Genomic DNA, 15681 nt, shown 5'->3' with positions numbered 1-15681 from the left:
ATATATATATATATATATATATATATTATATATTATTTTATTATATATATTATAAAATAATATATATAATTTTATATATCTTAAATATTTTATATATAAGATATATAAAATTTCAAAAATTTTGGCCAAATTGTGCGGCTGTACAAACAAGCACAGCAAACATGTAGCTCAATGATAATAATAATAATAATAATAATAACAATAACAATTATTATTATCATTATTGTTATTACTTGGCTGAAAAAGTATGATTTATATATCAGCATGACTATATAATAATAATAAATAAATAAATAAATAAATTTGGTTGTTGTTGTTATTATATTGTGCAGGCCAACAAATTAATTGTTCAGCCCATAAAATTTTATATCACAACTTGTGATTTCACCACTAAAAAAAAAAAATCACTGTTATATATTTTTTTTCCTCAAACCGTACAGCACTACACCAAACGCTGATAGAGCTTTCTCTAGAGCAAGATCTTTTCAACCAGGACTGAGACGTACCTGAATGAGCGGTCGTGTCCAGGTTGTCGTCCTGCTGTTGTGATTGACATAATAAATTCTCCCTTTACTGTCCTGCTTCTCCTCCCATCCCGGAGGCAGCCCGGCAGACGTGGGTAATAACTACAGGGAAGAACAGAAAACCACAAAGTGAGTAACGAAACGAAAATGCAGAGAGGGGTGAAACGAGGAGAGCAAAATATGGAAACAATCCATTACAGATCGTCCGTTTGGTTCACAAATAGCCATCAGTTAGTGGCTCGGCTCTCAAACACACTGTCCTCTGGGAGCAGATGTGAGCGGAGCCGCAGCTGAGGTGATGTATTGCGAGGTTCAGGGCATGCTGGGAAATCTAGGGCAGCTAAGATTACACATCATGCGCTGAGAGACTAAGAAAAACACTCCACATTCTGCTGAAACTAGAGCACACGGCGAGGGCTCGGTCTGGACTCACACGGACAGATACAGTATATGTATGAATGCTTTAATGCTCTCACCACGGGGTGAACAGGATGCTCTTCCGCCGTTAGGGTCTGTCCACTTCCTCTGCGGCTGTCGTGACCCTGCGGCTGATGAAAACACAAGACTCCCTGTTACATATTGTTTATATTGTTACTGTAACACCAGCTTTAAATATTACAATGTAACAAGCTGCAACATATTCATGTTCCATTTCACGAAACTGAATGTTTTGGTTCTGGATGCTGATTAGTCAACACAGTGCTTTGCTAAAATAAAAAAAAAACTGTGTATATCACTGCGCAGAACTCATAGAGGTCAACTATAATTTAAATATTAAATATCAGATATACTAGTGGAAGCACAAAACTTGGCAATAAGGCACTTGAGGTCATTATGCATATAGCATATAGTCAATGTATCACTTGGAGCAACATGACTCATGAATCAGTCTCCTGAATCTGTCACAAAAACATCAATACGCATTGTGATTTTTGTATCAATGGCTTAATGTGAGGAATATTCCTTATATGTCACCACATTTACATTTGGGATCTTGCATAAATGTCTGCAAGAAGTTAGAAAACGTGATTTTCTGTAGATCATTAGAATTACTTTGATTTGAATTGCTTGTGTCACTTACACTGCTGTTCAAAAGTTTGGGGTTGGTAAGATTTTTCAATGTTTTTGAAAGCAAGTCTCTTCAAGGCTGCATTTATTTGATCAAAAATACAGTAAAAATAGTGAAATATTTTTGTAATTTAAAATAAGTGTTCTCTGTGTAAATATATGTTAAAATGTAATTTATTATTTTGATTCAAAGCTGAATTTTCAGCATCATTCCTCTAGAACTCATTCTAATATGCTGATTTGCTGCTCAAGACACATTTCTGATTTTTATCAATGTTGAAAACAGTTGTGGTACTTCATATTTTTGTGGAAACTGATACATTTTATTTTTTCAGGATTCTTTGATGAATAGAAAGTTCAAAAGAAAAGCATTTATTTGATCTAGAAATCTTTGCAACATTATAAATGTCTGTCACTGTTGATTAATTTAATGCAGGGCTCTACGCTTATTTTTCTTTTTAGGAGCGCTTGTGCTCCTAACAAAAAATTTAGGAGCACAGTCAAAAATTTAGGAGCACCAAAATTTGATAAAAAAATAGCCTTCCCATTACGAGGTGATATTTGACTCCTTAAAGTGATTTACAGTAGAATTTTGTTTTTACCATCATTAAAAGCTGTCACTCATCTTAGCTCATCGCGAGCTCACATTTATAATCAACGAAGCTCTCTACACTGCGCAATGAATCTCTTATTTACACCCTGTCTACACTTTGCTTATGAAAGGATTCATGAGATATGTCTGTGATACATTACTCAACGCTGCAAAAACACGTAGAAACCTTTGAAGCTCCCCTCAGTGATCACAATCACAAGTATGATGATGATCTGGTCAGTCGCACTGGTGCTCCTAAATATGTTTTCATAGTCGCACGCAGTAGTTTTCAGTCGCAAATGCAACTGAAATGGTCGCACTGTAGAGCCCTGTAATGCCTTCTTACTGAATAAAAGTATTAATTTATAAAATCACTCGTCAAAGACTTCATTGCTCTGATTAATGAGTGTGTGTGGACTGACCGTGAGGGATGTGCGTCTGTCGTTTCCGGCCTGCAGTCTGTTGAACTCCTCACAGAATCCAGTGAACTCCATCGGGGAGTGGGGGGGCGGCGGCGAGCGCTCGCTGTGGCTGTTATAAAGCGTGGTCTCATCTGCTGTTATGATCTCCCAGCTCTGCAAAACACACACACAGATGTGAAAGTGTGTCGTTTGTCCAGGAGTTTCGAAGAAATCACAGAAGTGTGTGTGTGTGTGTGTGTGTGTGTGAGAGAGAGAGAGTACCTCAGGTGACTCTCTGCGCTCATGGTTCTCGCCATGTTCAGATATTTGTCTGCGTGTGAGGAACGCCCGCTGGGACTCGCTGTGTGTATCCTGTCTCTGTTCATTGTCTCTTTGACTGTCCCTGTAAATCAGGACAAAACACACACACTTCAGTGCTCAAAATGACCCAGAAAGACTCAAATGAAGCAGGTGAGGGCTCCGCTGACCAGCAGAGAGCAGAGGAAGGAAACAAGCATCCTGTCTTAGCTATTACAGGATATTTGACTTCAGCAGAGTTTTGTGTAGGGAGTAATGACCTGCTGATTTTTTCCTTAAAATCTATAGAAAACAAACACATGATGTCACAAAAACCTGTATTTAGAGGCCCTAAATTACTTGTTTATACCCTGGTTATGAAAACTCCTGACCTTTTTTTATGATTTTTACAAAATACTCTTAATATAATAATGTGACAACTTTTAATAATATAATAGAGTGAAAGAAAAAAGAAAAATAAAACTAAAAATTAAATTAAATACAAATGAATAAAGATAAAATAAAATCAATCTAGAGAGAGAGTACCTCAGGTGACTCTCTGCGCTCATGGTTCTCGCCATGTTCAGATATTTGTCTGCGTGTGAGGAACGCCCGCTGGGACTCGCTGTGTGTATCCTGTCTCTGTTCATTGTCTCTTTGACTGTCCCTGTAAATCAGGACAAAACACACACACTTCAGTGCTCAAAATGACCCAGAAAGACTCAAATGAAGCAGGTGAGGGCTCCGCTGACCAGCAGAGAGCAGAGGAAGGAAACAAGCATCCTGTCTTAGCTATTACAGGATATTTGACTTCAGCAGAGTTTTGTGTAGGGAGTAATGACCTGCTGATTTTTTCCTTAAAATCTATAGAAAACAAACACATGATGTCACAAAAACCTGTATTTAGAGGCCCTAAATTACTTGTTTATACCCTGGTTATGAAAACTCCTGACCTTTTTTTATGATTTTTACAAAATACTCTTAATATAATAATGTGACAACTTTTAATAATATAATAGAGTGAAAGAAAAAAGAAAAATAAAACTAAAAATTAAATTAAATACAAATGAATAAAGATAAAATAAAATCAATCTAAAAACAAATAAAGACAAAAAATAAAACTCTACAATGATACCACAAAAAAAATGTATTTAGATGCTCTAAATGATGCATTTATAACCTTTTTATGATTTTTTAAATATGATTTTTAAAAATTATATATTATATATACATAGTGAAAGAGAAAAAAAATTAAATTAATTTTTAATACTAAAAATAAGACCAAATGAAATAAAATATATTGACAAAACAAAATAAACACTAAATATAAAGACAAAAAAAAAATAAAAATCTATTAAACAAAAAACATATGTACACAAAGTAAAAGAAAAAAAGAGAAAAATGTAATAAAAATAAAACCAATTAAAAAACAAAACAAAATACTAAAAACAAAGCCAAAAAATAAAAAATAAATTATTATATATATTATATATATATATATAAATAAACAGAACTAAATAAAAATAAATAATCAAATAAAACTAAAAATACTTTTAAAGTCTTAATGGCTTTTTGTTTCTCAGTCAAAGTGCAATATATAAATATACAGTAAACTGTAATTCAGATGGTTAGACATGACTCTAGCAACATTTTAAATATGACTGATTTATAATTTATAATTTAGTGCCATGCCAGTTTCCACGGCTATATTCATGGCAAACAAAAAACAAGTGAAAAATAGAATGAATTAATTAATGAATAAATGAAAGAAAGAATAAATAAACTACATAAAATAACAAATAAAAACAAAACGGTTTTTAAAGTTTATCTTTGATTTTAAAATAAAATGTAAAAAAAACCTCTTATTTTATTAAAAATCTTTTAGTCACTTTGAATAGAACTATGTGCCAAATGAAATGAACTCAAAAGATAAATGCAAATATTTACATGGCGTATTGGTCTTGTGTATGTTACTGGTTTTGTGTATGCATGTTTCTAATGTTTGTTAAGGTTAAAGTGGGTGATCGTTACTGGATGGTGGGTCTGTGCCATTGGGTGGTCCTGCTCTCGTGGTTGACGTAGTAGGTTCGTCCCAGGTTGTCCTGCCTCTCCTCCCAGCCAGGGGGCAGCGCAGGCAGCTGGTGAGGATGGTGAGGACTACATAATTCATGAGGCTCCAAAAACTCCCAACCAGGCTACAAGACAGAAATCAGTATTAAAACACAGGGCTGCATGCAATTCCATGGGAAAATCATGTCTGTTTGTTTAATCTAATGGTACTTTGCATGAAAAGTTGGTAACAAATTGACTTTATGGTTCACAAATTTCACATAACAACCCCTCCGGAGCAGCCCAGACCGGAGTGACCAGGACAGTGCATTCAGGAACGATTAAGCTCTATTTAATCTAATGTTGGCAGCACTTCTGAGCAAGTTTTGGACATCTGAAATCACGCCTGTATCTCTCGTACAATGAGAACCCTGAAGGTAACACCAGCGTCAACATTTGTACAATGAGAGCGGCTGGAAAAGTACACAGTGACTCTGCTGGTTCTATATTAAAGTTCTTGTGTATAAATATAACACCTTTGTTTATGCACAAAACAAATGTCATTAGTTTCCTGAAGGCTTCGTTTCTTTTGTTTGGAAACCAAATGACACGCGATGCTAGTTAAAAAATTTTTTATAAATAAATAAACATGCATTGTCTGTGACATAACATATCTTGTATCTCGAAATAACAAAAACAAAACTTAATTTTTAGTGGAGTTTACCTCAAGCTAGGATGTTCAAGATCATTGCTAGGGCTTTGATATGTGGTTGCTAAGGTGTTCTGAATGGTAACTTAAGTGATTCAATTTAAATATTTTTGTCATTTTATTTTTTAAATATGTCTATATATTTTTTTTTTTTCTTCAGTTTTAGTTGTAGTTTTTTAGTGCATCAAGTTAAACTGCATGAAAATGAGAAATGTTTTAATGGAAAATAGATGAATTAAAATAAGTTTAAGGTTTTAAGTTTACATTTGAAATATATATAGAATTTTAGTTTCAGTTAACTATAATAACCCTGGCTCAGACAAAACAAAACAAAAAACAAAACAAAAAACAAAACAAAATAATCCTGACCTTAAAGTTAATATCTTTACATAATATTATGTTTCCCAGGAAAAAAGTGCAAAATGTATATTTAATGTACTAACAACAAATATAACTATAGTAACAGTGGCGTTTGAATAACTAAACTACATTCACATGAAATTCAACAACAGAATCAAATACAAATAAATACAGCTTAAATGTAACCAACAATCATAATTCCTGTTTTTCTCTTTAAGCACATATAAATCTGTCTATCTGTCATTCTGCTAAGGAATAAACCCACAGCTCAAGGTTCAATGTCTGAAAAGCTTTGTGAATAAGGCAGAATTGTGCTTAAGGAAACATAGCACTTCTCATTCAAGGACAGGCCACAACAGAAAGTGCAGATGGAGGAATATAAAATGTTTTCATGGCCTCTCCATTCAACACAAATACTTGAAGGAGGCGCTGCTGCAAACTACATCAGTAAAGATACTTCTTACAAACAAATCAGACCAGATAAGCCACATTGAAACTGATGAAAATCATCAATTGTGCTTTATACATACAGCCGTATTATATTGTGACTGTAAGTCATAGCTGAACACAATGAGCAACGTCCTTCAGCTATTATATTATTCACCATACTGCAACTTTAACTCGTTCTAGTTCTTTTAGAGAACATTCTTTGATTCTAGAATTAAATTGTTGCGTTTGTCACCTAGGGCTTTAAAAAATTTAAATCTCGATTTTTCCAGAATGTTTGACCGATTCTCGATTTTTTACGATTTTTAACTAGTCAACTTGAAAATGTAACTACAACATGATTCAAGTTACTTTTTCTTTATTAACCCTCTAGTTAAAGAATATTCTATTCCAAGTGCAGCACACATGAGGTTGTTAACATGATGTAAATGTTAAACAAATCACTTGTTAAATATAAAGAAAAGATGCAAAAACTACAACTACATATTGTACAAACTTGTCTTATTCATATTATGTGTTCAGAAATAATACGAGGAAAGTTCTTTTAGAAAATCTCAAAAGTCAAGGTAATTAAAATTCAAAATGACTGAAGGTATAACACCAGTAGATTAACTATAAATGCTCTGTAAAAACAACAGCAGCTTTCAGCCTGTCACCATGAAGCAAACATGAAATATCAGACATACAGTAGTAGTTCTTTACAGGTTTATTAGATTGTGCTGCTTTTCCATTGTTTTTTCTGTGTAAACGTGTTTGACTGTTGCGCTTGCGTCTCTTGCAGCGTCTCATGCATGAAACGCCATTCTGAAAACACTGCGCTCAAGATAAAAGAAGTTCACTCCCATCTTCTTGCATGTTTTACCTATTCCACTGCCCACGTCGCATCTTTGTCAACACAAAAGCGCTGTGTGAATGATGCCTAGCGCTAAATTTATGGTCCATCACAGAGCGCGTCACACATGGGTGGTTAATCACGTGCGCCGACATGCGGTTGGATCGTTCTTTTCTCTTTACTGTTATCACCGGCATATTGTCAAAGTGTCTAATTCTAACATTTGGTAATATTTCTATTCAAAAATCGCGATTCCTCGATTTCTACAAAATAAAATCGTGGCAAAACAATACATTCGAATTAATCGATAAAATCGGAAAAATCGCCCAGCCCTATTGTCACCAAAGCTTGTGTTTGTGTGCATTATTCTTACATCCAGATTCTCGTTCTGTTCGGCTGGGTCGTCCTCCGTGTCGCTGTTTTTGGGCAGGTATGTCATCTTCAGTCGCAGATGACCTTTCACCCTCGACTTGTGACTGTATCGAAAGAGTTAAACAAACACATCAAAAAAAGACCTACATCGAATTACCAGAAAAAACATAGTTTTAAACATAAAACTCCACTGAAGTGTATCAGAAGTGTTGACATGTACATGTTTGAAATGAAAACAGTTCACAGTTGCATGATGTCATAGCAGGTCAAAGGGCCTTTCACAACATCAACAGAATTAAGTAAGTGAGCGTTAGGTTAAAAACTCATCACGTTTGGGGAATAAAGCATGCAGGCAGTGAAATCTCTGGCTAACCTTCTCGGGTGCAACAGGAAGTCCTTGAAAGTGTACGGCCTTTCATTGTTGGGATTTTCTGTCTGTGGGTATAAAAAAAGATCAAAATATTAGCAGCAGTCTAAATAAATAAGCATGACTTTTGCTCAAATTTCAAATTAAACATTATTCATTACAAATAACCCATGCAGGAAATAGTCTACGAAGTAAAGTGTCAAGTGTCATGGATATTTTTAAGTCTTAATGTTTATGATCACTCAGCCAAGCAACACACACACACACACACACACACACGTGTATATATATATATAGACAGACTTTAATGTTCACAGTGACTAATAATGAGGTGTAACTCAGCAGCTCCAAAACCAGAAGGTTTATGTTACAATGCCATGTTAAAACCGGAGCTTCTCTGAAGACATATGAGGTGGACCTTCTAAAAATAACACCTACACACTTAACCTACATTATTGACAATACAAGTCAGCAGCTTCTACAAAACACACATCGAGTTAAACACACAAAATATAATGCTGACAAATACTCACGGGGATCTGGTGCAGAGGAACGTCCACTTGTCCGAGGAAGTCGTCCCTCGTCTGCAGAGAATCAAGAAAACACAGAACACACCTGTCAGAGATTCTGACACAGAAACAACTGGACATACTGCATACAAAATGAACAAAATACAGTCTTACTGAGCTTGTCTGAGATCAGTCTGAACTAGAGACGCAACAATACTAAACTTCTCAGCAGATTCAGAATGATATCTGCCGATACCGATAGTTAAGAAAAAAACACTGTAAACTATTACAGGAGCCCTCTCATTTGATGCATAATACTATAGGTTAAAATGACAACAAACCTATTATATTCAATGCTTTTAATTTTCAGACATCATAATAAAAACAACTCAATTGCACATATGGTAGTTTTCATAGAAACTTGTCTTCATAATAGATTTATTCAAACATTTATATAATTCACAGAAAAAAAGCTCCCTCTAATGTTTTTATAGCTAACTATCCGACTGTGAACACTAGATCATTTTCCTGAGGTAAATGCATTGTTAAGTGACATACCGTTCACTTTTATTAGAGACCTTTCTTTCAGTTAAAACGCTGATTGAGAGATTACACGAGACATGATACATTTCAGTAAGTTGTACTGTATCTTTCAACATCTTCTGATGTTTATTTAGGTTTACTTCGCACTGTATCTTGTATTGTAAACTGCATTTCTGATTTTAATTGTGTGATAAAATGTACAGGATATGAAAGCTGAGGCTTAGTTTTTTATCAGACTTAAAGCACAAAGCTCTTTGCGATTACTGGATGAGAGGTGCGTTAAAGATAATGTTAGGTGAAGGGAAAACCATGGATCTGGCAACCCTGGCTAAAACTATAGGTGATTCATGGGGTAGAATAGAACTGCGTTAACAGCACTGTGTTAAGGCGTTATTGTTGAATTCAACTAAATTCAACACAAGAAACATTTTCTTCATGCAAATCATTGATCATCAGTTGTTTTTAAACAATTGTCCATAGTGCAGATAATTGCTTCTATCGGCCGATAACGATTATTGGCCGATATATCGGTGCATCACTAGTCTCACCGTGTTTATCTGCGAGTTTGTTGACAAATACTTGAATATTTTGTCTTAACTTTAAAAAAAGTATAGTTGAATGTTCTACATTGTGTGCCAAAAATATAAACGTTATAAACAGCACTTTTAACCTAATAAAATATGAACACAGTCTGAAAGCAGCAGGACAGGGTAAAATCCCAAATTATAGAAAATAAATAGAAAGAAAAGCACAAAATAAGTGTCAGCCTGTCAGAGGTGGAATGTTCTGCAGGAACATCTGAACATATTAACATGTTGCTGCCATTTTTTTTCTGTAAACGTTAGGCTCTCATTATCACAATCTTTATTACATTTAATGTTCATAAATGAATCAAGAAATCCAAAAACTTAATATATTTGTTTATTTACATAGCAACAAGACACAATAGCTACATTTAAAAGAATTCCAATTAATGTTAATATTTTAGTCTATTCATTACAGGCAGGGTAGGCGATTTGGTTCAAAAACATGTTCTGCTGGTTTAAAGTCTCTTCACATCCCGATAGCCAATCACTAAGTTAAGTGGTCTAAATGTATTTATATGTATTTATATCATCTGTGGAAGGCATAGGACCATAAAATGTTCGTCCAATCATATTCCTCGGTCCGAGGACTGCGATAGGCTGTTCTACCTGCCTGTCAACGCATGTATTTGCATTCCTCCGCGTATTTCCATTCCATTACGCTATTGCAGACAGAGCGAGAATGAAAGGCGTTATTACTGTAATATTATGCACTTTGTACTGTAACGTTTTCTCACTGGTGAATGAGACATGAGGCAATCTGACAGTGCTGACGTCGTCTCTCATCGTGTCGCTAGTTTGCCTCTGCTCTGCCTGTGCGCGGTCATGTGTTTTGGAGGAGGCGTGGCTTTGGAGACTGATTATGCAGGGAGGATGTGATCTTATGCTTACAAAACTAGCTTGCTATTGCTAACCTCTCCGAAATCACCTACTCGACCTTTAACACTGCTGCTGCTTCACAGAGATAAACAACTATCTTCTTCTGCGTTTTGTTCCTGTAGTTGACAGCGCCATCTAGCGGATTGGCTGTGTGGTTGCAGAATGACGCACAGACACAAACACGAGACAGCAAAGCCTGTGCTGTGCATTTAGCTGAAGTTGTCACTGATTTACTATTTTGGTGGGGGGTTTGGTGGTGTATCGCCTTTTTTGGGATTTGGTTTGAATATTGTTACACCCCTAGTGTGTTATGAAGAAATTTACCTTATCTGAGACTGTACAGTGCGTTCATTGTTTACAGAGATATAAATACACGTGCTATATATAAACAAGGCTTTATAAAGGTAGACTTCCCCGTGGTCTATCCCTCAGACTGCGAACGAGCTGCACAAATAGAGAGAAGGTAAAAGTAGGCCGAGAGAGAACGCGAAAACAAAGGGAGCGCGAAAGAGAGAGAGTTTTTTTTCGGAACAAAATCATTCCCATCCTAAAACCTTTTCCAGCTGCCGCTATTCATTTCAACGGCTAGCTTTCATACTGAGCTTAGAAGCATTTTAAATACATTTTATACCACATTTTATATACACGCTGTCATTACTCTAACCGAAACAATATGACAAGTTAAATACACGTCACCTAAATGAGGCGTAAAAGCCTTCGGTGTTTAAAACGCTGTCAGATGTTTCGTTTTATGGTAGTGAGGGCAGAACGAAATAACGACTGACCTTACGCTAAAACGTGTCCATCTACATACAGCATAGCAAATGACTTGCTCGCTATCAAAGGGTCGTTCAGGTTTTTACAGCACTTATAAAGTCATGATGATGACTAAAACACATATCTTCCCTCGTTCTTAAGGCCAGCCTCACATATTCCTGTTTGTTCTGTATTTGGGTCAAACCACAAAGCGGTTCTGCCACTCCGCCAGGCCCCAGATGAGACGACAGACTCGCTCTATGTGCCCCCGTGTCAATGAAATGAAAGCGAGTTGGGAGAAAGCTCTGTTAGTGTAATCTTAGTTATTATTGAGCTAGATATGACACAAGGTACTACATAATTACATAGTTTTATTAAGATAAATGGTTTAATTTAATAATAGTTTTTTTTAATGGCTATGAGAGTGTATTTAGCATTTTTTTATATTTTTATACAACTATATATTTATTTTACCTTATAAAGTAAATATATTTTATATATAATAAATATCTTTCAAACTGCAAAAAAAAAAACAAACTAAATTAATTATTATTATTAGTAATAGTAGTTTATGTATTTATTAATTAATTCGTTTTTGGCTCAGTATGAGGGATATTTCACATATATGATTTCCCACATATATATAAAAAATTAATAAAATAAAATAAAAATGAAAAAAAAAAAAATACATGAAAATGAAATGGAAAATAAAATGAATGATAAATAAAATGAAATGGAAAATAAAATGAATGATAAATAAAATGAATGCAAAATAAATAAAAATGAAATAAAAATGTTAATAATAAATTAATAAATAAAAATGAATTTTTCACAATGAAAAATTGTGACATGCATTAATAGTACTGCAGTATATTATAGTATAGCATAGTATAGAATTGCCAGAATGCTGGCAAAGTATGCAAGAGTAGAGCAAATATAGTAGCAGGTTTACTACAATAAACTACGGCAAGTACACCACTTTATCCATGGTGAAACAAGGCAAAACGTTAGCGAGGCAAAAATGGAAAACTGTTGTCAAACTATCTATATACGATCAGCACCGTCTGCCCCGGTAATGAGAAGGAAAACAGTAAATGATGCCAAACGTTTGAAGAAACTTAATGAAGGAGGCTCAAAGTGAACCATTTTCTGCTACAAGAAAACACCTGACAAACATTTCCTCACGATCGCATCACATCTAAACGCTACTGAACAAAGACTGTGCTCATTTCTGATCTTCCAGGAGATGTTTTATATAAACTAAAAGACTAAAAGGAGTTTGCTGCATTTCGATTAAAGATTATTAAAAAAAATACTTTTTTTTTCTAAACGAAAACATTATAGTGATGAGTCGTGCACAAAAGAACAAGCACAAAGTCTCAATCAAGCAGCTGTTACAGAGAGAGATCTAATTATTTTCATAAATCCATTAGGTTTTCAAGCACTGTGGGAGGAGAGACATCGCTGAGTGCTGCGCTGTTGACTGATAAGAGCTAATCAAGCACAGAAAGTGCTATTGAAAAACAACACATTCACACACTAACAACCCCCCGGAGCTCGTACACACACACATCTGACAGCTCTTTAGGAGCGCTACTGAGTGCTGCTTGCATTGACCTTTGGCAGAGGTCACACAGTCATGTGCTAACCGTTCCCGTCAGCGAGCACAAGGTGTGACCGTGTCCTTGAGCGGGAAACAGAAGAACCGTGATCTACAGTTGGACCCAAGACCCAATCTGGACCTGCTCTATGCATTTCTACCGCAGAAATGTCTGTTTGGTCAAAGGCCTGGAGACAGGATTGTGTCAGCTTTCTGAACGCGAGCAAACACTCGAGCTAGATTACAGGAAACTACATAAATTACACACATAACACATTGCACAACTACTTTATCCTTCATGTTCATTTAAACCAGTGATTCTCAACCTGGGGATTGCAAGATGACTTAAAATAATGTAGAATAAGACAAAAAAGCAGTAAAGTACACCAAAACAGCTAAAAATGAAGATGTACTCTAACATCATATTTTTTATTTACTTTGTTCCAAAGAAACTGTTATATATATATATTTTATGATATAAATGTATATAAACTGCTGAGAAATTGCTATTAGTCAGTACAATAATTACTATTATTATTATTATTCTTAATAATAATAATAATAATAATATATTGATATTCTAGTTATTATAGAAGTTAGTCATTTTCATTTTAATTTAGTTCATTATTTTACTTATACTTTTTTAAATGTACTTCTTTTTATATTTTGCCATTCATAGTGGATTTTTAGACCTGATAAAGGTGAGGAAATTAATTTAATCTTAAAAAGCCATACATATTTAAATATTTTTAATTTACATAAAGAACGAATTGCTATGAAATTGCTAATACTCAGTAATAAACCAACAAACAAATAAATCAATATTCTGGAATTATATATATCTGGAATTTTAATTCATTTCATACTTTTACTTTATTTTATTATATTGCCACAATTTGCCAGTATATACACATTTTTATATATCATCTGTAAATAAAAAAGTTTGAAATTTGAAGAATGTTTGAAGTAGCTTTGTCAATGCAACACAAGTACCGGGGGGGGCACTGAATATTGTTTTAAACAACCAGGGACCTCAGACTCAAAAGACGTTTGCTATGAGTTGCATTTCTTATGTGTAGATACCATCTGACTGTTGAATCAAAAGCAGCACATAACATAACACACTGAATCAAATTAGTCTGAGAGGTTTCCAGATCCCCTGGCTGAGCACCAGCTCCATTTCTTTGGAAAATATACCAGGTAGAGTCCTGGACCATCATTATGTTATGCAAGATCCACAATAACTTTAGTGCAGAATATTGCATGCAGCTATGAAGCTGAATGATATTGTATTGTATTGTCTTGCTGTTGCAGCCATTTACCTGAAGTACTCTCTCTAAACATCTGAATGAGCTATGAGAAGAACAATATGTTCATGTGTTTGAGATGGACAAACAACCAGCATGCTGAAATTAGAGCCTTGAGTTTAGATTAGATTTCATAAGAGTGCAGCAGCAGTAAAGGTAACGGTGCTGTTAATTGCTTGTGCGACCTGTTTCTAACACACTGTAAAATCAGAGACAAACAGAGTGCAAATGAAATAAGCACAGTGAGCGAGACACCTGATGCTCTGAAAACATACCAAGGCTAAGCGAGCACCCGCTGAGCAGCGAACATGTTATCCTTTACTGCAAAGGAACCACGTGGTTTGGCCCCCGTCTCCCTGACACTCATCCTCTCCCCCATCAGCTGACCTTTGGCCCAACAGCTGACAGACAGCCATGTGCAACCCCTGCATATCATGTTGAATCCTGAGAGCTCGCCAGCATGGTACTTGGCCAGACTAACTGGAGTCAAGCAGAGTATTTTCGAAGCTGTGTATTTATAGACCTAGGGCTGTGGGGAGGCTTAGGGACTGCTATCTATAATTATTCCAGAGGTAAATACATACAGTGATCCCTCAGAGTGTTAACAAATTATTAAAAACTGGAAAAGCCTCTAAAATGCAAGGTGCATGCAACTGGTTTAACCACAATGCATTTTTAAAGTGCTTGTGTATAAGGCAACCTATCTAAATGAAAATGATACCATAGGTACATATACAGTCAGTCATCACTCAGAGTGTTAACAAATTAATAAAAACTGAAAAAGTCTGTAAAATGTAATATGCATGTAAGCAACTGGTTTAGTAACAATGCATTTTTAAAGCGCATGTCTATAAGCCAACCTGCCTAAATGAAAATTACTCCATAGGTAAATACATACAGTGATCACTCTGCCTGTTAACAAATGAATAAAAACTCACCTCTAAAATGGTAAAAAAAAAAAAACGCCTCTAAAATGCGACATGCAAGCAACTGGTTTAAATACAGTGCATTTTACAAAGTGTTTGTGTATAAGCCAACCTATCTGAATGGAAATTATCCCATAGGTACATTCATACAGTGATCACTCAGAGAGTTAATACATTTATAAAAACTGAAAAAGTCAAAAAAATGTGACATGCATGCAACTGGTTTAATTACAATGCATTTTTAAAATGCTGGTCTATAAGCCAACCTATCTAAATGGAAATTATCCCATAGGTAAATACAAACAGGGATCAAAGTGTTAAATAAAAAAAACTGAAAAAGCCTCAAAAATGCGACATGCATGCAACTGGTTTAGCTACAATGTATTTTTAAAATGCTTGTCCATTAGCCAACCTGCCTAAAGGGATTTGTACATTGCAAATACATTCTGCTGAATGTTTGCTCACAATGATACACATAATAACTAACAAATGCAAAGGGACTGAAATTAGCTCCTGCAGGCTTGCTGATGAAGACTAAGAGAGGTTTTATATATATATA

General features: G+C 35.0%; 1 protein-coding gene across 4 annotated transcripts in view; it reads right to left on the bottom strand.

Annotated features, from left to right (window-relative positions):
• The window catches only part of LOC107659054 (E3 ubiquitin-protein ligase NEDD4-like), a 46104-nt gene that overhangs the window by 13723 nt on the left and 16700 nt on the right, over window positions 1–15681 (bottom strand). For 3 of the 4 annotated variants that reach the window (XM_016447887.1, XM_016447880.1, XM_016447867.1), the window contains 8 exons: window positions 8552–8602; window positions 8025–8086; window positions 7653–7755; window positions 4914–5077; window positions 3429–3549; window positions 2607–2759; window positions 1001–1072; window positions 507–626 (listed from right to left, as the gene is read on the bottom strand). In XM_016447887.1, coding sequence (XP_016303373.1) covers window positions 507–626; window positions 1001–1072; window positions 2607–2759; window positions 3429–3549; window positions 4914–5077; window positions 7653–7755; window positions 8025–8086; window positions 8552–8602 — 846 coding nt within the window. The remainder of the gene's footprint in view (window positions 1–506; window positions 627–1000; window positions 1073–2606; window positions 2760–3428; window positions 3550–4913; window positions 5078–7652; window positions 7756–8024; window positions 8087–8551; window positions 8603–15681) is intronic. The other variant, XM_016447873.1, reaches the window with a different exon arrangement.

The sequence above is a fragment of the Sinocyclocheilus anshuiensis genome, unplaced genomic scaffold (assembly GCF_001515605.1).
Source record: "Sinocyclocheilus anshuiensis isolate Anshui unplaced genomic scaffold, SAMN03320099.WGS_v1.1 scaffold1010, whole genome shotgun sequence".
NCBI classification, from domain to species: domain Eukaryota; kingdom Metazoa; phylum Chordata; class Actinopteri; order Cypriniformes; family Cyprinidae; genus Sinocyclocheilus; species Sinocyclocheilus anshuiensis.
The sequence above is the reverse complement of the archived record's forward strand: the minus strand, read 5'-3'. Positions and strand labels throughout refer to the sequence as shown.